This window comes from Perognathus longimembris, chromosome 2 (genome assembly GCF_023159225.1).
Source record: "Perognathus longimembris pacificus isolate PPM17 chromosome 2, ASM2315922v1, whole genome shotgun sequence".
NCBI lineage: Eukaryota > Metazoa > Chordata > Mammalia > Rodentia > Heteromyidae > Perognathus > Perognathus longimembris.
The window spans coordinates 123,966,864-123,989,172 of record NC_063162.1 but is presented as its reverse complement, the minus strand read 5'-3'; the positions used below and the strand labels follow the sequence as shown (position 1 = coordinate 123,989,172).

At 35.6% G+C, this 22,309-nt stretch overlaps 1 protein-coding gene across 1 annotated transcript in view; it reads left to right on the top strand.

The window, feature by feature from the left end:
- Positions 1-22,309, top strand: part of Vwde (von Willebrand factor D and EGF domains) — a 50,655-nt gene that overhangs the window by 13,770 nt on the left and 14,576 nt on the right. Inside the window, exons 8-22 of the mRNA XM_048337611.1 lie at positions 1,281-1,498; positions 1,744-1,817; positions 3,287-3,557; positions 6,038-6,237; positions 6,334-7,310; positions 8,278-8,414; positions 11,127-11,282; positions 12,061-12,165; positions 13,974-14,088; positions 15,338-15,588; positions 17,012-17,231; positions 17,341-17,478; positions 19,632-20,189; positions 20,743-20,838; positions 20,922-21,017. Of these exons, the coding sequence (XP_048193568.1) occupies positions 1,281-1,498; positions 1,744-1,817; positions 3,287-3,557; positions 6,038-6,237; positions 6,334-7,310; positions 8,278-8,414; positions 11,127-11,282; positions 12,061-12,165; positions 13,974-14,088; positions 15,338-15,588; positions 17,012-17,231; positions 17,341-17,478; positions 19,632-20,189; positions 20,743-20,838; positions 20,922-21,017 (3,612 nt within the window). The remainder of the gene's footprint in view (positions 1-1,280; positions 1,499-1,743; positions 1,818-3,286; positions 3,558-6,037; positions 6,238-6,333; positions 7,311-8,277; positions 8,415-11,126; positions 11,283-12,060; positions 12,166-13,973; positions 14,089-15,337; positions 15,589-17,011; positions 17,232-17,340; positions 17,479-19,631; positions 20,190-20,742; positions 20,839-20,921; positions 21,018-22,309) is intronic.

Here is a 22,309-nt window from a genome sequence, read left to right as displayed (position 1 = left end):
CATTGTTTATTTCATCTTATTAAAAAGTATTTTTATTTAACATGATAAATATGTATGAAACTTCAATATACATTGTTCAGATTACTCTTTCCATCTCCTTATCATTACTTTGAGTTATTTGCTGTTTCACATTTTTATTTCTATGTGTATATATTTATAAGTTATTGGGAACCTTAGTATGGAAATAGGAATATGATAAGAGAAGTGAATCTGTTCAAATTGCATTGTGCACATGCACAAACTATTATTTTCATATATACAAGTCCCTATGTCAATAGGGTACACTATTTAGAATAATTTTTTTTAATTTTTATTATCAAACTGATGCACAGAGAGGTTACAGTTTCATACATTAGGCATTGGATGCATTTCTTGTACTGTTTGTTACCTGGTCCTCATCCCCCCTTCCCCTCCCCCTTTCCGTTTCCCCCCATGAGTTGTTCAGTTCATTTACACCAAACCGTTTTGCAAGTATTGCTTTTGTAGTTGTTTATCTTTTTTTTACCCTGTGTCTCTCAATTTTGTTATTCCCTTTCAATATCCTAGTTCTAATACCAGTATACATGGTTTCCAATATACTCAGATAAGATACAGAGATACTGTAGGTAAAAACAATGTTTTGACATGACAGATTTTCTTAAAATATGTGTTTGGTTCTCTCATGAACATAAATAAACCTAGTTTGTAATAACATTATGCGTATATTCATTCTATAATGTAAAGACAATAATTCTAAAGTTATGACTTTAACATCATTACTAACAATGAAGTTTTTATTAAAATTTCATACTAGGTTATCATTTGAAAAAATATACATAAAATCTTGTGTTCAAAAGTCCACTCTGCCACTTGAGCCACAGTGCCACTTCTGGCCATTTTCTATATATGTGGTGCTGGGAAATTGAACCCTGGGCTTCATGTACACAAGGCAAGCACTCTTGCCACTAGGCCATATTCCCAGCCCAAAACATGATTTATTTCTGACAACCTCCATCCAATCTACGTAAATACATAAAAAAGGAACTAGTAATATATGCGTGTATGTGTGTGTGTGCATGTGTGCATGTGTGTGTGTGTGTGTGTTCAAGTTTATTAACTACAAGCATCAGGTAGATTTAATAGCTTAGTTGACAATTTAGACCAAGATTGCAACAATAACTTTTAAAGTAATTTAAGATTAATGTTTCACATTAATCAAATAACTAGGTTCTTTCGTTAGGGAATGTTTTCAGGAATGCTTTTAACTTTTGTTGTTGTTGTTGTTGTTTTCATTAACATAGGTACAGAACAACTAGGCTTAAATTTGGCATTGTCTTCCTGTCACGTGGAGCTACAGCAGACTTCATCCTGCACCAATGGAACCTGTAGCCATGCTGTCATACGCTACATGGCTGTAACAGACTTTTCCCAAGATGGAGATAGAATTACAAGCATTGAAGTACAGCCTGTAGTCAAAGAGAACGTCCTGTGGAACAGCTACATTCCAGATGGTATTCAGGTAGAAAAACTGCAAAATGATCTTTATAACATAAATCTTAAAAAGATGTGCATTTTATGACTGATTCTTATAAAAATTTGTTTAAAATTATTTGCTCCATGACTTCAGTCCTTAAATGATTTGATTTTCCATAAAATTAGTGTAAAGCAAAAATTCATTGAAAATTCATTGCAATTGTGAAGCAATTTGTTGTCATTAAGTAACAATCAGTGGTAATGTTTATTAACAATATCTTTATTTTTCAGATCAAAGTCAAGGATGTCCCAACTGCTTACTGTTATTCATTTACTGATCCACATATAATTACCTTTGATGGCAGGTAATTCTTGAAAGATTTTTTTTTCTTTCAATAAGTTTGTTTGGGTTTTAATGTAATTTTTTAAACATCCTACTGTTTTATCATTTCTTAGTCTCAGTAATGGAAAACTATAAAGGAAGGCAAATATGGCCATCAGTGGCTAGTTTTAAGATGGTAGTCTATTTATGTAGATACTTTTTTTGTCTTAAAACTAATGCTTAGTAAAAAGTATGGAAAAATTGTGAACTTGAAGTGGTAGAAATAAAGATTATTATGAAGGCAGTTAAAATTTTCTTGGCCATTTACTTCAGTAATAATTAAATTATTTGCACTTGAGATACTTGTTGATTTTTATAATAATAAATAATCACCTGTAAGGTTTAGACAAAATATATGCAAGATTTAAACTCAGTTTCATTGCTCTGGGAGGTTCATGATACAAAGATGTCATTAAGGAAAAAGATGATACTTCATTGTTGAGTTAAATTGTCTTCATGATGCAAAGTAAATTTTTAATTGGCATATGATCAATAAAAATATTATTCCATATGGGTGTACAGATAAAAAAACCAGCAAACAGAAAAGGCACCCCACAGCTTCAAGCAAGTATTGAAAAGTTATCAGAAATTATCTCTTATACAAAAATATGTTATGGTTATAATTGAAAACTCAGAAGTTTTGGTGAAAAATAGGGTTCAAGAATGCATAGTGTTGGGCTGGGGATATAGCCTAGTGGCAAGAGTGTCTGCCTCGGATACACGAGGCCCTAGGTTCGATTCCCTAGCACCACATATACAGAAAACGGCCAGAAACGGCGCTGTGGCTCAAGTGGCAGAGTGCTAGCCTTGAGCGGGAAGAAGCCAGGGACAGTGCTCAGGCCCTGAGTCCAAGGCCCAGGACTGGCCAAAAAAAAAAGAATGCATAGTGATGATAAATTTAAAACAATTTAACTCAACAAGATAATTTTACAGCCATTAGATGATCAGCCATATTCTTAGTGGGTGGGAGACACATAGTAGTGTGTGAAGAGAAAGATAAACACAACTAATCATTACAATATAACAATATATCAAGCATTTGTGGTAAACACACACCATGAAGAAAACTAGATAAAGGTAGAAAAGGAAGGTTGGAATTATAGTTTGCAATTTGTATCTCAATAGACTGGTTCCAGAAAGCCAGAGATTGAGGGCAGTAACTGGACAACTATTTGAAGAAGAGGAAGGCAGTGTTATGCATAAACAGTCAGCAAGCCTGCCCTCCACCAGGGCAGCCTACCTGGTGAAAGGGAAAATGACTAATGAGAAAATTGAGTCAATGCATGCAAATAGGTGTTCATGACACATAAAGCTATTGGAAATCTCAATTACTCATGCTAACATTGAATTGCATTGAATGCATGTAAATATATTGAGTGTATACTTTGTTTATAACATATTATGATATTATGATATTTATACTGACTCTCAATGCATTTTTGCTAATGACAGGGTATATGATAACTTCAAGACTGGAACATTTGTGCTTTATAAGAGTACAGCGCGTGACTTTGAAATCCATGTGCGTCAGTGGAACTGTGGAAGTCTTCACTACCCTGCATCATGTAACTGTGGGTTTGTTGCCAAAGAAGAAGGTGATGTAGTTACTTTGGATATGTGCAGTGGAAAGTTACATGAATCACAACCATATTTATTTGTAAAGAGCCATGATGCATCCAGCAATATCAAGATAAGTGAATCTTATTTAGGAAGAAAAGTCACAGTATGTATGATTCTGAAATATTGAAATTATTTTCCTTCTGGATAGATTTCTATTCATCTCTATTAAATTAGGAGCAATTACTTTTTATGCTAGTTTGTCCAGGAAAAATGGCAGTTAAGTTAACTATGATTTTAGAAGAAGTAACTATCTTTTCAACTACTACACCTATCTAACAAATTATATGACAAAGATTAAAGACATAATTAAAAATCAGGACTATCTAGCCAGTGTTTCAAATGAATGCAGTATGTTACTATATATTCCAGGAATAGGATCATAGGTAAGTAGAACAGCAAAATGTCTAAAGACCAGTGTCAGGTTCTCCATTTGAGACTCATGATCTGCCCTGATTTCTTTTCCATGGATTCCACACTGAGGTGTATCACTGTAGCGCTTTAGAAAAGGCATTATCATAGACATGGCCATTTAATTTCCTACCCATGTTTCAAAAGTTCCTTTCTGGTTTTATTCATCTCTAAGAAAAATTCCTTAGAATATTCTAATACTCCATGTATGCTTTCAGAATAATGAGGGGAAAAAAGCAAAAATACCATTTACTTTTAGCATTTGAGAAGATTAATCTTAAAACAACCTAAACCATAGCTGCTCTTGTTCAAATCTGGTGTATTTGTTCAAATCTGGTGTATTTGTAAATAGCAACTGATAAGCTTCCCAAAGTGCAAGTAGAAATCTATAAAATGATAACTAATAAAAAACAAAAGTAAAAATAAATTCAAATAGACACAAGCTTATAAATTCATTAATATTTTAAGATAATATTTCATATCTATAAACTAACTAATCCTTAAGGTCATATTTATTTTCTCCTTAATTTTCAAAAGGACAGTTTCTAGATGTACAACTTAAATGTAAATAAAATATGATAACTATGATGTTTTTATAAGGTTTAAGGGGAAAATAATGTATCTGAGTTCAATCATCAAACACCCAAATGCAAATTAACAACTGTGGGCATGCTTGTTACATGTGGAGCACATTTAATACACATTTCTGAGACCAACCTGGAACACAGAGAAATTCTGTCAGGGATAGATAGATAGTAGGCAGACACACAGACAGACACACAGAGCTACATACATATATGCAATTAAAAAAAGAAACAACTCTGAAAAACATTGTCTAACTGAACAGTCATCAAAAAATATAAATGTATTACTCTTATTTGTAACCAAACAACTAACATAGAACAAACATCTGTCATAAAACAATGACAAAATTAGAGATAGTGAAACCAGTCTTGCTAGAGAACATACATATTTTATACATTCTCACCCTAGTTATTTATTTCATTTTGCCAAATATTTTATTTCTGAAAAGCTATTACAGTGAAATAATTAAGCATGTGTACAACCCCAGTGATAATCATTCTATCTCTCTTGTAATAAGAAAAATCACAACTAATCAGTGAGATTTAACTAACACTCTAAATATAATGACCACAGAGTAAACAATATTCTATTTGTTGAAATGATAGAATACGTATGTATATATTGATTGGCAATGACACAAAATACAAAAGAGACTTTTGAAGACCTTGCATTGAGATTTCACATTAGCTACCCTGAAGATGACTGTAATATTTCTTTGCATTTTCTTATTGGTAATGAATACATACCATTTTTTATTCTTAGAAAAATATTAATTTAATTCAGATTTAATTCTTAGAAACAATATAAGAATATTACAACTTGGCATTAAACTTCTCAGAATCCGCAGAGGTACCTCCAAGTCACACAGAACTAACACTAACGCAATAGTGTATGTGTGAAAAAACAAAGAAGTAATATTTTTCAATTAAAGAAAAATTCGTATCAGGACATTAATCGAAAGAACAAATATAGGTAGTATATCTTTGGAAACTTTTTGCTTTGAAATGCTTGTTTTTCTTCCTTGTTTATATAGCCAAGTTTCTGCTGGGGGCTAGACAAGTGGCACATAGTCATGTGATGTAGGTTACTGCAGTCATATAGTCAAACTCTTCCTGCTCTGCTTGCCAACTCTCAGGAAGCCTCTGGTTATAACTTGGTTTCTGATTCTGCTTGCCTACTAGCAACAAGGGAATGGTTGTTAGCCACAGGAACATGTACTCTAGAGTTACGTGTATTGGCATGAATTAATTGCTTTGCAGTCTAGCTACCTATTAAATAACTGCTATCAGAAAAATGACTGGGTGAACATTATCCTTCTGACTTGTAACTTTTCTGATTATATAAAACCTTCTTTGTGTTTAAAATATTTAAATAGGGAGTTGAATGCATTGTGTCTCCAAAAAATTAAAAAGAAAAAAAGATTAATAGGGTGACCAAATTTCAAATGCAGAAAATGAAACAAAGTAAATTAATATTTTGTTCTCTATGGAACGGATAATGAGCTTATTCCCTATGTACTATTTTTATTAAGTCTATATTGCATGTTAATTGGCATCTTTGATTTCTCTATGGTTTACTTCTGTGTTTCAGATTTGGTTTTCTTCCGGAGCGTTTGTCCGTGCTGACCTTAGTGAATGGGGCCTCAGTCTCACCATTAGAGCCCCTAGTTCTGATCACAAGAAGACTTTGGGGCTCTGTGGCACCTTCGATGAGAACCCTGAAAATGATTTCCATGATAAAAACGGAATCAACATGGATGATCATTTTAATGATTTCATTAACGAATGGAGGTAAGAAATAAACCATTCAATATACTGTCTTTCTGAAAGTCATAACTTGGAGCATGTTTTTGTTCATATCCTTCTTTTCTGTTTTGCTTCTGGAAGGATTGTACCTGGAGAGAGCATGTTTGACACGAAGCCAAATTCTCTCACATATCCTCCAAGACTCTCTTATTGTAGCTGTTCACTGGGGACAGTATCAGAGCACCCATTTTCTCACCACGCCTACAGTGTTTCACAGTCCGAAATTGATTCCAATTGTGAAGACATCAGACATGTTCTGTTCTCCTCTTTGATACCAGAACTAGATGTCACCTTAGCATACATAAACATTTCTGTGGACTTTAACCTGGAAAATCTTGACAGAAGGATAAATAAGCACATCTTTGAAGAGGAAAACAATTTCGGTTTCTTATTGCAAGAAACAATATTTGCAAACCTAACCAAACTGGACTTGAATTTACAACATCCTGGGAATGGAAAACAAGTCTCACCAGAATATTTGGATAGTGAAGGACAGAACCAAGGTAATTACAGCCAAGACATGAAGTGGAATCGGCTAAACCGATGGAAAAGACAAAACTTGAATGAATTTTTGCTTTCACTGACTTTTCAAAGTCACTATGAAACAAACCTGGAAGAATTTACTTATTTTTTCCCCGAGGATCATGTTGAAGTTGCCCATCAAGAATTTGTTCCCTCATGGCCTACACCTTCTGGCCTTACCAAATCCAGCACCTTGGCCCTCTGTCAGCAGACATTAGCCAACTCCAGCATAGGAAGGCTCTGTCTTGCGTTTCTTGGCAAGAGACTAGATCAGGCCATCGACATGTGTGTTAAGGATGTTCTTCTTAAAGATGACGTTAGCTGGGCAGAAGCCAGTGTGGCACTTTTGGAAAATGAATGCGAAAAGCGAGTTTTAGAAGCCAGAAAATACAACACAGAAGAATTTGATGAGCCATTTGAAGATATTCTCTTGGTATTAAAATGCCCGGGCTTATGCAGTGGTAATGGGCAGTGTATGGAATGGGGGTGCATGTGTTTTCCTGGCTTTAGTTCCTATGACTGCAGCAATATGTATGGTGAGTAAATACCCTTTAACTGTGAGATTGTTTGTGACATTCAGCTATGCAAATGATTCGCCCTGTTTTATCTTTAGTATCTTAGAGTTTATAAAGACTACATAGGGAATGATCCATATTACATTCATTATTACATTAACGATTTCTCCAGAGGGTTTTTACCTAATTCAGAGTAATAGCTGAAATTCTTACAACTGCTTATAATCACATCAGGATCAGGAGCACCATATGTTTACAAGCCCAGGCCCAACCTCTGCCATCCTACTGTTCTCTCCAGCCCCTGTGGTCTCTGTGCTGCTACTTGGAAATGCCAGGCTCTGGGCTGGGGATATGGTTCAAATGGTAGAGCACTTGCCTAGTAAATGCAATATTAGACAGAAGTGTCAATTGCTAGATAATAGTAGTACTACTACATCGATAACATTATTATTAGTTTGATAGTATATGATAGCAATTTAAATTATTTTATTATCATTAGATTATTCCTAACAAGATTATTCCTAATGTGTAATGAGTTAATTCATATTCAGTATTAACCGCAAACCAGCAATAAACTAGTTGATACTACTAACTAAACTATTACAAAAATATATTACCTACTCAATGAAATATTTTGTGACAAAATATTTTTTTTACTGTAGCCAGCATATATAACACAAACTCATATGGCAAGCCAAAATGTATTTCATTGAGATAGTTATTTCTTAGTACCTGTCCTTAATTAATTAATTAATACCAAATATTTTTAAAACTTTAACAAAAATGCATATTTAGATAGTAGTAGTATCTGTGCTGTCATTGTTTTTCGTTTCATGGTAGTTGATAGCATTTCTTTTAATACCAGATTACAACTAGTAAAAAATGGGTTATTTCATATTAACAATATTTTGAGTAGACTTTGAAATATTATCTGATGTATGCCTTTAATTTGGGCCTTGAAACAATTTCTTCTATTTTTTTTTCAAAGTCAAAGCCCCTGAAATCACTGAGCTTGAGAATGCTGGATTCTGCGATATTCAGAGATATAACTGTGTGATGGTCAGAGTTTTTGGTGAAGGCTTCAAAGAAACTCCTTCCATTAAGTGTGAAGTTACCAAACTGCAAGTATGATTATTATGGACTTTATGACAAAAGTGTTTGAAACAATTGAGTTTAAGAGTAATTCAGAGTGATTTTATCTCAGCTTAGTAATGTCCATTAGCCAAAAAAAAAAAGAAAAAAATAACAAAAGGCAAATCCACAAAATAAACAGGAAAATTCTTTTGTTCCTTAACTTTAAGAGTTATCTTCTTAATTGGATGTGGTGGCTCAAACTTGCAATCCCAGATATGCCAGTGGTAGAGAAAAAGGAAATTACAATTTGAGGCTAGCCTGGGCAAAAGGTTAGCAAGAGTCCATTTTAACAAACAAGCTAGGCTGGTCGTATAAACTAGGCAAAGGGATGTGAACTTGTAAGCCCAGCTATTTGACAGGTCAAAGTAGCAGATTCCAGCCTGGGGCTAGCAACAAGAGGAGGCTTAAGGGTAGAGCACCTGCCTCACAAGTGTGAGGTTGTAATCCAAATCCCAGTACTGTTAACAAAAAAGCTACCTTATTTATAATTCTATTGAAATATTTTATGTAATTGCTACCTAAATAAAGGCTTATTTGTTTCAATCATAATAACTAAAAGAATATCAAGAAATCACCATTTCTAATTTCAGTATCCAAATGGCAGTTCCCTCTATGCTTCCAAAAGACAGGTCTCAACCCCCATCTACAAAACCCTTCTTGACTAGGTTAGTTTTAGTAGCTTCAATTTTCATTACATGTTATTTCAACCATAGTGACAGCAATGGTAAAGTGACACATTGTCTGGTTTTCCCATTTCAGTTTTGTTACATCAGAGTATACGTGGCATGTAATAGAGACATTTATGATATTTATGAATAGTCAGGACATGTAATTCTGTGTTCTTCATTTGGGATAGACTGTCATTAGAGGGTAGCAAAGCTAAAATCTATTTCCACATAACAAACCAAGAGGACCTTGCAGTCCTGAAGTACCATGGCTACGAGGAAAACCACTGACAGATAAGCTAGGATAGACTGCACACTCCACAAATAAAGATAATTATATTATGGCTTATTTTTCAACCTCCAAGTTTTCAACAAGTTGGTTTCTACTAGCCACACACTATAATATGCTTTACTATTTTTTTTTCTGCTGACCTACAATATTGAACAAGCAGCATCCTGCATGATCAATGATATATGAGGGAAAAACTCTACAAATGAAATAATTTAAGTGAAAATCTAAAATTTGCCACAGAAAATATCCGCCAATCTTTCTATATAATTATTAGTTGTCAGAAAAAAAATTCACTTTTTCTCCTTAAGTACTATGGCATTTTTACAACACTGAAAAACAAAGTGCAGCCTACACATAACATGTCACTGAGTTCTTCTTAAATAGGAAGAACTAATTAGTATTTACTTTTAATTTGTATATAAAATAGCCCAGGAAAAACTATACATTTAATGAAAATAGTACATTTCTTGTAGAATTGAGGAGAATATAGATGAGTTTTCAGAGGGAAAATAACTTTGAACTTGACATTTGGACACTGTGAAGAAAATTCACTTGTATGTTTGTGTATGTATCTATTTGTTTCAGTTCTGTTCTTTCTTGGCTTCATTTTTTGTTGGGGTCCTTCGCCCCCAGCACTCTCCTGGCCAGCAGGAGAGGCGGGGAGCATACCCCGCAGGACGAGCCAAGATGAGGTAGAGTCGCGAAACCGCCCGCCCCCAGCCACCCTTACGTTTAAGACAGGACACTCAGACGATTCCGGGGAAATGTCACGCAGTTTTCCGGTTTTAATAAGGAGGGACCACATTTATAAAGGCCAAATGGCGGCAGGAAGAGGAGGGGTATAATGTACCTAGCTGGGCGCTGTGATTGGCTGCCTGGGATGTCCATCAAGGATGGGAAGCCGAGGGACCTCCCCTAAGGGCGGTGTAAATCTACTTCAAGACCCACAGGACTGCCCCAGGGTTCACCACCAGCGGCCATCTTGGATCACACAAGGTCCAAAGCTGGGAGGAGGGGCTGGTTAGAGCCGCCTCTTAAAGCTGCAAGGCATCTGGGGTGGGCATACCCCACAATTTTTCCATTTTATTATATTCTTGTTTTCTATCTGTACTTTACATGGCAAAGAATAGTTCCACAGTTCTATCTTGAATCTCAAAGCACCAGAGGCAAACTGGTCTGACACTCTGGTATAAAGTTAAAATATTTCAAGGAGTTAAAGCACTAACTCCCTTAGTCCTCCTCCTGAACCAATGAAGGATAGTCAGGGAGGTGGGTTGTATGACTACCTCAGAACTCAGTGCTACCCATAGAGAAGGGGACCCATAGAGAATAGGACTCAAAGGGAGTTTCAAGTCAATGAAGAAGGTAGGAAGTTCTACAAGAGAAAATGAGAAAGTTGTGGGTCAGAAAATCCATCCATCATGTATTAACTACATAGTCAGGTGTGTGTACTTTTGTTCCAAAAGTCATTTCACAGTGATGCATTGGATATGGCCAATATTGATAATTTCTTCAACGAATACCCAAGTAAATGCATGACTTATTAGGAGCAGTTTACACTCAATTAAGATATATGTATTTCACTATTTTTAATTCAATTCACTCAATAGGTCTTTTGTTTCTTCATTGTATATTCCATTGTGGTAGACATATATTTTAACATTTGTATTTTGACTACATGTAAATCACTATCTAAATATTTCCCTGGTTTAACAGGAATTTTTTTTTCTCATTTTATGCTTTCAGTATAATGGCAGTAAATGGGTGCTGGGCGAATCCATCTCTGTTCAGACTATCTTTCAGAACAGCAGAACTGTTGATTGTCAATTACCAACTGAGGTAAAGCAGGCTAATGCCATGGATCTGATGGGTGAGAATCCAATTATGAAGTGGCAATTAAAGGTAAAGTGGTAAAAAATAGATTGAACATTATGGAAACAAGTGTTATATCATTGTTGTAATTATTTTCAACATGCCATGTGAAAGCGTACCTTTCTTGTATGTTTGTTTCTCTTGTATTCCCTTCCTGTGGTTGTACCCTTATCACTGTATTTCATCTGAGTACCCTGGATACTGTATATATGTGTATTAGAACTAGGGAAGGGGGCTGGGGATATGGCCTAGTGGCAAGAGTGCCTGCCTCATATACATGAGGCCCTGGGTTCGATTCCCCAGCACCACATATACAGAAAATGGCCAGAAGTGGCGCTGTGGCTCAAGTGGCAGAGTGCTAGCCTTGAGCGGGAAGAAGCCAGGGACAGTGCTCAGGCCCTGAGTCCAAGCCCCAGGACTGGCAAAAAAAAAAAAAAAAAGAACTAGGGAAGGGAAAGAGAATATCAAAATCAAGAGACAAAGGATAAAAGGACAAATGATTCCAAAAGCAATACTTACAAAACCATTTGGTGTAAACCAGCTGTACACTGGTGGGGGGGCAGGGAGGAAGGGAAAGGGGGAGGGGAGGGGGAAATGAGGGAGGAGGTAACAAGTTGAACAAGAAATGTACTCACTGCCTTACATATGAAATGTAACCCCTCTGTACTTCACTTTGACATTAAAGGGAAAAAATAAATTGAAAGATATTCTTATATTTATAATCAAAGAAATACCCATGAACATTCGTAATGAGTTTGTGATGATACATTCAGAACAAATGATCTTACTGTAGAACTGCATCTTTCAGGTATCTAATGATGGCTACAAATATAGTAATCCCATGGTAATGATCATATACAATGGAGCCTGCCAAATTTGTGGTCCCCATGAAAATGACTCGTGTACTATCAAGGTGTGTACTTTTCACCTATTTGCACACTTGCTCATTGATAGTCTCATTCCCTGTGCTATTGCTATATCAGTAGTAGTTTTTACACCTTTATATTAGAAAGACATAGAGAAAGAAAGGCCTTCCTCACATTTATGAAAAGTTAACTGTAATTGTTTCTCTTCTTATATTGAAATGATAGATAAGAGGTAACAATTGCTAGCATCTTAGATTGGCCAGTTCCTTTTTATTCTCTATTTCTTTCTTTCTTTCTTTCTTTCTTTCTTTCTTTCTTTCTTTCTTTCTTTCTTTCTTTCTTTCTTTCTTCTTCCTTCCTTCCTTCCTTCCTTCCTTCCCCTCCTCTCCTTTTCCTTCTCCTTCCTTCCTTCCTTCTTTTCTCCTTATTTTCTAATGTTAAGAAATCTTTCCTTGAGTTTGGGGATCAGATATACAGATTGTTTATTTATAAAGTCAAAAGATGAGGTTCATACTGAATTGTTTACTCATACATATTGTTTTTTCATAGAAATAATGATTTTTTTTCATTTCAAATTTCTCTGTTGTTAACTGTTTTTCTTGGCAAAAAGCAGGCAGTTAAATAGAGTTTGTAGGATTTATAAACTTAGAACATTTACAGAGAGATGCTTTGTTTCTATATTATCTCTTTCATTTCTTTTATTTATCTTTAAGTAGTTATACAAAGGAGTTACCATTCAACATGTTAGTTGTTTCGAAGTGAAATACCTCTTAATTAATATCTCTCCTTTCATCATTCTTCTCCTTTTCTCCCAACTCCATCCCAGAGAGATTTTTTTTGACAACTAAATTCTTTGGGTTATTAGAATGCCTATACCTTGATAGATTATGGAGGAACACAACTTAAACTGAGATATTCCCACCACACCCCCATCTTTATCTGTATCTATTCGACTGGGCTTTTTTATACATGAATTTATGATTTAAATGATACCAGAAATCCAGATTTGACCTCAACATTAATGAGCACACAAGTTTTATACACACACAAACACATACACACATGCACGGGCACACACGTAAAGAAGTTCTGTTTCTTGGGAAGTTGATTTCATTTTTCTTATTTGTCTCATTTTGACATACCATAAGTACTATTTAAATGCAGTTGTACAAGATTGTGTTATCTTTTGCGGGCTACTTTTATTCTAATTCTTATTTAGTATTCTAAGTGATATCAAAGGAGATTTTGTAAAAATAACAGTGTTCATAAACAAATTTAAATTTTCTGAATAAAATTTGTTTTTCTCAAACTAAGAAGGACTGCTACATTTGGTGTTATTTTCTCTGAATAATGCCATAATCTCCTTCAACTATTTTCTGTAATGATGTATGGATAATTATGATATGGGTCTGAATAGTTTGCTGTGTTCACAGAACAAAATGAGCTTTGAAGGAAAAAGAAAACATAATTACAAACTAATGTGAATTTTTAAGACCTACAAAAGAAAATGTCAGTTTCTTTCCTTTTTAGTAAAACATTTTCAGCATAAATTTAGCAGTGAAAAACAAAAGGTTTTCCCTCTCATGTTATTTACAAGCTATTCACTATCATATTTCACAGTTCCCATGCATTCTCCAAGGTTGATCAGTTCCATAGGAAATATACATATAGGAAATAATTTAACTTCCAGCATACATTTGTAATTATGAGGTAAAAATTTGTAATCAAATCAGAGCTACTCTACACTTGTATTGGAATTATCCTCCTATATGTTGCTATAATCTATCCACAAATTTTATGTACTAGCTATAACTTGTCTTTATTGTTTTTTTTCCTTTTTAAAAATTTACATTAGGAAAATGTTTGCATTATTGATGGGCTCTGCTATGCTGAAGGGGACAAAAATCCTACTATCTCATGTTTGATTTGTAGACCACAAACCTCAAAATTTACTTGGTCCTATTTAGAAAGTAAGTTATTGTTTATTAACACATGCATTTCATATATTAACTCATGTATATGAATCCTTTTTAGAGTTTATTTGGACCACAAGTTACAGAAATGAGTTTTAGATCTATGAACTGAACACTATACTTAATTAGCATTTTTTCCTAATATTGTAATTTAATTGGCGGCCAGGAAATTAGTTCATTTTGTAGACCATCATACATTGGATATTGACATTTGATTGAATGAAAGTCCAAAGATATGATGGAGAGCTCATAAAATTATATCACTTAGAGACATCATAGCTCTCTGATTTTGGTAACTGAACTCTATGACAGTGACAAAATGACAAAATTACCTAACAATTCATATCTCAGAACTTCATCCCATAGTTAGTTTTACTGGGTGCCTTTTTTTAATGGTTGTGTTATTACCAATTCATAAAAATCCATACTGTTTAAAGATAGAAAAGGTCTTAAAGTTATCCTATTTCTATCCCTCAATATTGAGAATGAGAAAATTAGGAAAACAATACCTGCTGTTTATTTAAACATATACTTGGCAGAACCTTCTTGGGTTCTGGAGACCAGAACTAAAGCCTTGGTTTTAGTGTTTCATTGATGCAAGCACAGTACTTGTCACCAGCACCATTTAGTAGATTCACTTAATTCTGCCTACATAAAAACATTTTAAATTATTTTGTAAGTATATAGGGAGCCCCTAGACACAGCCACTTTATTAGTGCATGTGTGTGGGCACAGGAAGGGCTTTGAAGGAGCAAGGGAGTTATATAATGAATGGCTCTCATTCCTACAACTAGGGAAGCAAGTTAATCACAGTCTAGACAGTGAAAGAGTGGAAAGGGAGTGTGTTGGGAGAAAATGAGGCTGCAAGACAAAGTTCATGCAGTGTGTGAAGAGAGAACACGCAAGTGCTCCTAAGCAGAGAGAGGAGGAGGAGTAAGGCAAAAAAGACAGTGCATCAGTCTGGGCAATACTTCCATCAAGGTGGTACCAATGTACTTAGACATTTTAGGCTATCTCTAAAGTGTTTTGATGTTTTCATAGCCAAACTTGAGGTCTGAACTTATTAGTTACTTTCACAGCTTCTTGTAACAGAACTGGATTTGCTGTGTTTAAAAAAAACCTGAAAGTGGCTAATAGAGCTTTTCATCAGAGCTCAGCTTCAACAGACTGTCTCTATTGAAGGCTCAGACTCATATTTCTTTTCTTTTTTACATAGGCACAAAATTAAATGCTGTCTCTGTTACAGGAAACCAACCCCCTATGATTCAATCCTCGCAAGACAAACTACATACCTTTTATGGAGAAAATTTTGAGTACCAGGTTATGGCCCTGGATCCAGAAGGTTCTGAGATCCATTTTACACTGGAGTCTGGTCCTGAAGGAGCAAATGTTACCTATACAGGACTTCTTACATGGAAAGCAGAGACACAAATCCCCCCACCTTTCTTTCTTCGCCTTTGGGATGACTGTGGTGCTGAGACAAATGTCACAATTCAGGTCAGACTTATCTCTTTGGCACCTCTGCTAATGACAAGACATTGTCTTAATTTCAAACAGTGATAAAAGTTGTTTAATATTGTATGCTTGATGGTTCTTTGTAAGAATATGAAAGCTTAGAGACAGTCTAGCCCAAAAACCTGGGTCTAAATGAACAATCTCCACCATTTTATTCTGAACTTAACTATGATAAGGAAGCAGAACTCACTCATTTCCACTTCCACCAGTGGCCTGTTACTAAAATGAGATCAGTAATTATACCCTTTTCTCCAAATTAAAGAGTTTTATAGTTACTTTTCTTTCATGTTCATTTTCAATATGGCTGTCATGAGCTTTGAAAATTTGCCGACTGTTTTTATGCCATAATTGTCTTTGGGCTTGAGACACACTGTTTTGTAGACACAGTGTTAGAAAGGGCATGTATTCCATGTCATGATAATACAGGAATTAAAGTCATCATTTTTATCTCTAGATTTGAGCATAATCTGAGAAATTAATTGTTCCCTGGTTGGTAATGTTTTCCCCCAAGTATTTAATTTACTTTATAACAACTGATAACCTTTCATATTGGGTTTGGTAATATGTACCCATAATCCCAAAACTCAGAAGACTGATGCAGGAAGATTACAAATCCAAAGTCTGCTTAGGCTACATAGTGTGAGGCCAGCTTAGACTATATATAGAGAATATATATCTCAAAAATAATGAGGATATAAAAAGAATTTGCGGATGGAGTGAAGGCTCAAGAGTCAGATCACGGGCTGGGGATATGGCCTAGTGGCAAGAGCGCTTGCCTCGTATACTTGAAGCCCTGGGTTCAATTCCCCAGCACCACATACACAGAAAATGGCCAGAAGTGGTGCTGTGACTCAAGTGGCAGAGTGCTAGCTTTGAGCAAAAAGGAGCCAGGGACAGTGCTCAGGCCCTGAGTCCAAGGCCCAGGACTAGCAAAAAAAAAAAAAAAGAGTCAGATCACTTGTGTAGCAAACATGAGCTCCTGAGTTCAAACCCTGGTACAATAAAGAAGGCAGGCAGGCAGGAAGGAAGGAAGGGGAAGGAAAAGAAAAAAGAGGAAAGGAAAGAAAGAGAGAGAAAAAGAGACAAACAGGAAGGAAGGAAGGAAGGAAGGAAGGAAGGAAGGAAGGAAGGAAGGAAGGAAGGAACTTGATCATCATGGAACCTTTCTTTAAATGTTGTCATCAGTATGTATATCTTGGCTGTGTTCTTGACCCTGGGAATAAACTTCCTTATTGAATTATTTTAACTACCATATATATATATATATATGCAAATATATATATATATATATTGCAAAAATACCTGATTTGATTATACACAAAAATAAACACATATCCCTACTATGATTCTTGGGGCATTGACTGAAGTTAATTATATTTCAAAATATTTACCTTTTGTTTTTTAGGTGGCTGTGGAGTCTTGTGGCTGCTTGAATGGTGGATCATGTGAGGCTAACAGGAGCTTTCCTCCAGGGAGTGGAGCATACCTGTGTGTCTGCCTGCCTGGCTTCCAGGGTGTTCTTTGTGAAGAGGATGCCAGTGAGTGCCAATCAAACCCTTGTGGCCTTGGCAAATGTCATAGAAATTTTCATAGTTATTTTTGTGATTGTCCACCTGAACTCAAAGGTAACTTTTGGTTTCTCATGAATCAAATCAGAATGTGAATACTTTTGTAAGGGAAGCCCGTTGGAAAGCAATGAAGAAACTATATGAACTCTTAATGCATGTCCTCTAGGAAACAACTGTGAAGAAGATGTTGACGAATGTGAATCTGGGCCTTGCTTTCCGGGAGCAGAGTGCCTCAATACCTTTGGTTCCTATTATTGTGGCTCATGCCCAAAAGGATTTTATGGTGATGGGAAACTATGCCATGGTAAGGGTTCCTATTTTCTTTTCTGCTATGGGATGTTTTCTGTTGCATTTAACCTATTTGAGTGAGTTGGTTTCATTATCTCATTCACTCCCGTGTTCCCTTGGTGTATAACACATCATCTTGTGCACTGCAGAGGACACAGAAATATACAAGACATATCCTCTGACTGAATAGGCAAGAATTGAGTAGCAAGGAATATGACTAGTGATCACATAGTACAATAAGGGACTCTATGTCTTTCAATAGAAGTCTAGAATGAATAGAAGGAATACTGCACAGGGCAATATGGCTACATCGAAGGATAAGGAGAAAATTGAAAATTGTCTAGTCTATGCTAGGACTACAGGAGCTTCAGGTCAACAAAGAGAAAAGCATTCTGGGAAGAAGCGAGAGCATGGGAAAAGGCACAGTGGCATGGAGCATCTGGGGCGCTGTCAATAATTTACTATGAAAGGAAGCAAGGAGAGCTACTGTGAGAATTGAAGCTGGTGACATTGTCAGCAGAAACACCATGAGGCGGGGGCTGGAGGAGTTATGTAAAGTTTTGAAAGGAGAGAGAAACCTAGTAAGGTATACATTTGAGAAAAATTATTTTCAAGTGAAACAGAAGACTACATCATTTGTGAATAAAGAACAGCAAAAGTCTACAGGTATGCGTATTCTCATTTTTGAGATTCTTATTCTCAAAGTTATTCCCTACTTGTAAGGGGAAAGGGATGCATAGGAGTCAGCAGCATGGAAGACAGTTCTGAGGAAGAAACCAGAAGGACTGGAGGTGTGTAAGTGGTAATGAAGATAGTTCTGTCAGCATGAGCTACCACAAGAGAGAACCAGACACTGAATGCTGCTCATTCAACTACTACTGGTTGTTTTGTTTTGTTTTTTCCCCCTCACAATTCTGGGTAGAAGCTCAAGATGAAGGTGCTGATTTAATTGGTTTCAGGCTTTCAGAGAGCTCTCTTCTTCCTGGTCTTTTCCTCTTTGTATGCTTTTCGAGTTCCTCTTCCTCCTTGTAGGATAAGTCCTTTTCGATTATGGCCTCCTTCTTCTTGTTTTTGCAACTTTATCCCTTTAAAGACCTTATCGCCCATTATCTACCAATACAATCAGAGGTAGAGTTAGGATTAGGTTTTGTTTTGTTTTGCCAGTCCTGGGGTTTGAACTCAGGGCCTGAGCACTGTCCCTGGCTTCTTTTTGCTCAAGGCTAGCACTCTGCCAACTTGATTCACATCGCCACTTCTGGCCTTTTCTATATATGTGGTGCTGAGGAATCAAACCTAGGGCTTCATGTATACAAGGCAAGCACTCTTGCCACTAGGCCATATTCCCAGCCCAGGATTAGGTTTTAAACATATGAATTTAATGCAAAGTATTGATTCTGTAACAGAAGGTTCACCTAAGAGATAGTATGGTAACTGATTCTTTAGTTTGAGAAGAATGCAATCCAAGTGGCATGAGTATTTTATGTTCCTATGCACTGTTCTTTGGTTTTATAATAACTGAACTCTGATCTGATTTCTGTGTACCAATTTACAGTTGAAACACATTTTTTTAATGAAATTACTACACAAACTATTGTTCTCACAAGGCCTGGTAAAAGCTTAATTAAGGAAGAAGATAGTGAAAACTACAAACAAAGAAAAAGCTATGTTGAGCCAACAAACAGATATGTTTCTGGTAAGTAATGGTGTTGTATCAACTCTAATGACAATAGTAATTAGCATCTATTTTCTACAAGACTAATATATTTATTCCTTAGGTAGTTTTGCTTTTACAAAACCACGTAGCTATATGCAGCTAAAAATTTTTTTTTCTTGTTTATCTATTGATTCTTCTGTTTTGTAGTTTAGAAAATTGCATTCACATTTTACAATGAAAAAAGATAGAATCAATTAAAATGATTTTCTGGGAGCTTACTAATTATTTTTTAACTTTTATAGTAGCAAAAAGTCTTTGCTACCTTATAGCTTAGAATTTTCTTGAAGAAAGGAACAGTATCACAACTTTTTAAAAAGTTACTTTATGGTTCCTACTATAGTGTTATACCTATTGAGGACCCTAAATGGAAAATGAATAACTCAGTAATATTGTGCTACAATGCAACATTAACAAATATAATTGGCTAACTTTACTATTTCCTTTTGGCTGTTTAGATTTGAATTTTCACCCACTCGAAACAGAGCATTTGGTAAATGGTACAAGCTTTACTGCCAGTCCCACTACTACCAAAAACCTCTTGATCACAGCAAACAACTCTCACTTGCCATTAAACTCAATTACGGCTCTCATGGATAATTTGAAGAAAGCTGTTTCTCATCAAACGTCAGGTTATGAATATGTGGACAAGGTTCTCAGTGCAAATCGGAGTCTGGATGAGCTACAAGCTCCTGCAAATAACAGTCTTTTAAGCATTCATGCAAACAGCTCCCATGGTGATGTAAAGGACGTTTTTCAGAGTGTGATCCAAACAGAGATGGGAGGACATCCTTCCAAGATTAACACATCTCTCCAAGCCTATGCCCAGTTGGCTTCTTCTTCACCAGGGACGAAAGCAGTAACAGTTTTGGCAGGAAAGTCTGGATCAACCACAATGTCAACTTGCACTAAATCATCCTGTTTTCTTGGCGTTTCCTGTGTACCAACCAGAGATGGCCATTTTAAATGTGGACGTTGCCCTTTAGGGTACTATGGAGATGGTATCAATTGCAAAGGTAGTGTGAAAATTCTTCTTAAATGTAAACTAGGTAGTTCACATAACTAAGAAGATAGGTTTTCTGTTTACTAATTTCCATTTATACCATCCATTTGATCATATTTTGAAAGAAAAGGGTTTTTCCGAGTTAATTTTAAATATATTTAGTAGGTATGTCACAAGCTCTGTAGAAACTTTCTGTATCGATGATGCCAACAAATTGACAACATACAATGAAGTTTCAAATACTATTCTGCTAAGTGCTGAAACTTCACTGACTTTAAAAAAATTGTTATCTCCCATGTATGATTGGCCGCCACTTCCAACCCTAGGTACTGCTCAGAGAGTTCTACATCCAATACTTACTTCTTACTCTGCCAGCCATTTCTTCAACCATTCTAGTAATAAAAGAAGTATAAGAAAAACAAAATTATGGATCACTATAGTTGCTGTTATCTAATGCAGTCTCAAAATATTATAATTTGAGACAAGTTGAATTGTATCATAACTGTATATGAGGAACATCTGTACCCTATACCATCCCCACCTCTATTTTTGCTTGATTCATGCAGCTATTTGTAGACACCCATGTGGGAGAAGCAGAGAGTGTGTGGGCCCCAACATGTGCAGATGTAAAGCAGGCTACATTGGTTCTAACTGCCAAACGGGTAGGTACAGCATTGCCTAGTTTGCATAATAAATTGGTAATTGATCATTGAGATTTCTAAATCCTTGACTTTATTTTATACAGCGGTATGTCAGCCTGCTTGCAAAAATCGTGGAAAATGTGTGAAGCCTCATGTGTGTGAATGTCCTCCGGGATATGGAGGAACAACCTGCGCTGAAGGTGATCATTCAAACTAAACATCGATAACAGAGTGAAAATTGGATGTTACTTTGTTTTTAAAAAAAGTTATTGTATTGTATTCTTTATTGTCATTAAGTAGTTGTACAAAGGAGTTGGCATTTAGAAATCAGTTTATGAATACAACACATCTTGATCAGTGTCACCCCTTTTGGCATTCTTACCCAACCCTCCCCTACCCACCCACTCTGTCACTCTTCTTACCTTCTTTAAAATAGTTGCAGATGAGAATTCAGTTTTGCTGTTTACTATTGATATATATTATTAATGTTAGCACATGATTCTATAGTTTTACTCCAAATAAACACTAAAATTATTTATTGTAGTATTTTCAAAATACTAAATATCAGCAATCAGAGATCTAAGGGAATAAATGAAAAACTTATCTTTGGAAAAATTATCTTCCAAAATCAGTTTTACGATTTAGCATTAAGTTATTTTCAAAATGATTAGTAATTGACTTAACAAAAATAATTCAAAAGAAATACATGTAAAGTAATTAAAAATTACAAGAGAGCAAAAAGAAAGGTTTTGTTTTTTTTTTAAGAATTTTATCGTCAAGGTGATGTACAGAGGGGTTACAGTTTCATAATCAGGTAGGAGTACATTTCTTTGGAACACTGTCGCCCCTCCCTCATTTTCATCCAGTTTTCCCCTCCCAACCCCCCAATTGGTATATAGTTCATTTCCAATAGTGCAAAATAATGAGTGCAAGGAGAAAAATAAACAGCAATTTTAAGTACATTTGGGCTAATACTGTGGCTTAGTACTAGAATGCTTGCCTAACATGCTTGAGGGCCAGGGTTCAATTCCTTGGTACCGTATAAAAAGATAAACAAAAACTTTTTTAAAAAAATCCATCTTTAGTCCTATAAGTTGCACTACTTTAACTGAAATGTTAAGTGGAGAATTTATGGACTAGCTTTCCTACAGATAGATGATATTTTAAGGAAATAAATTTATCATTGTTTTTAAAAATGTTTCTTAAGAAGGACTACATTCTTTATAGGGGAGGATCACCATGATATAAATTATTTGAGTAATTATTAGACATTTTGCCAAAATGAATATCCTGTATGGGTGAGGATCTTAAGGGCAGGAGGCGAAGACACTCATGATACTCAGTGTACATGTATGAAAATGGAGCTAGGTACTTTGAGGGGGATCCTGAGGTTGAGGTAGATGCAGGAGAATGATGGAAGGAGTGACATTGATCAAGATGAATTGTATTTATGAAGTGATATATTGATTTGAGAATTCTGGTACAACTATTT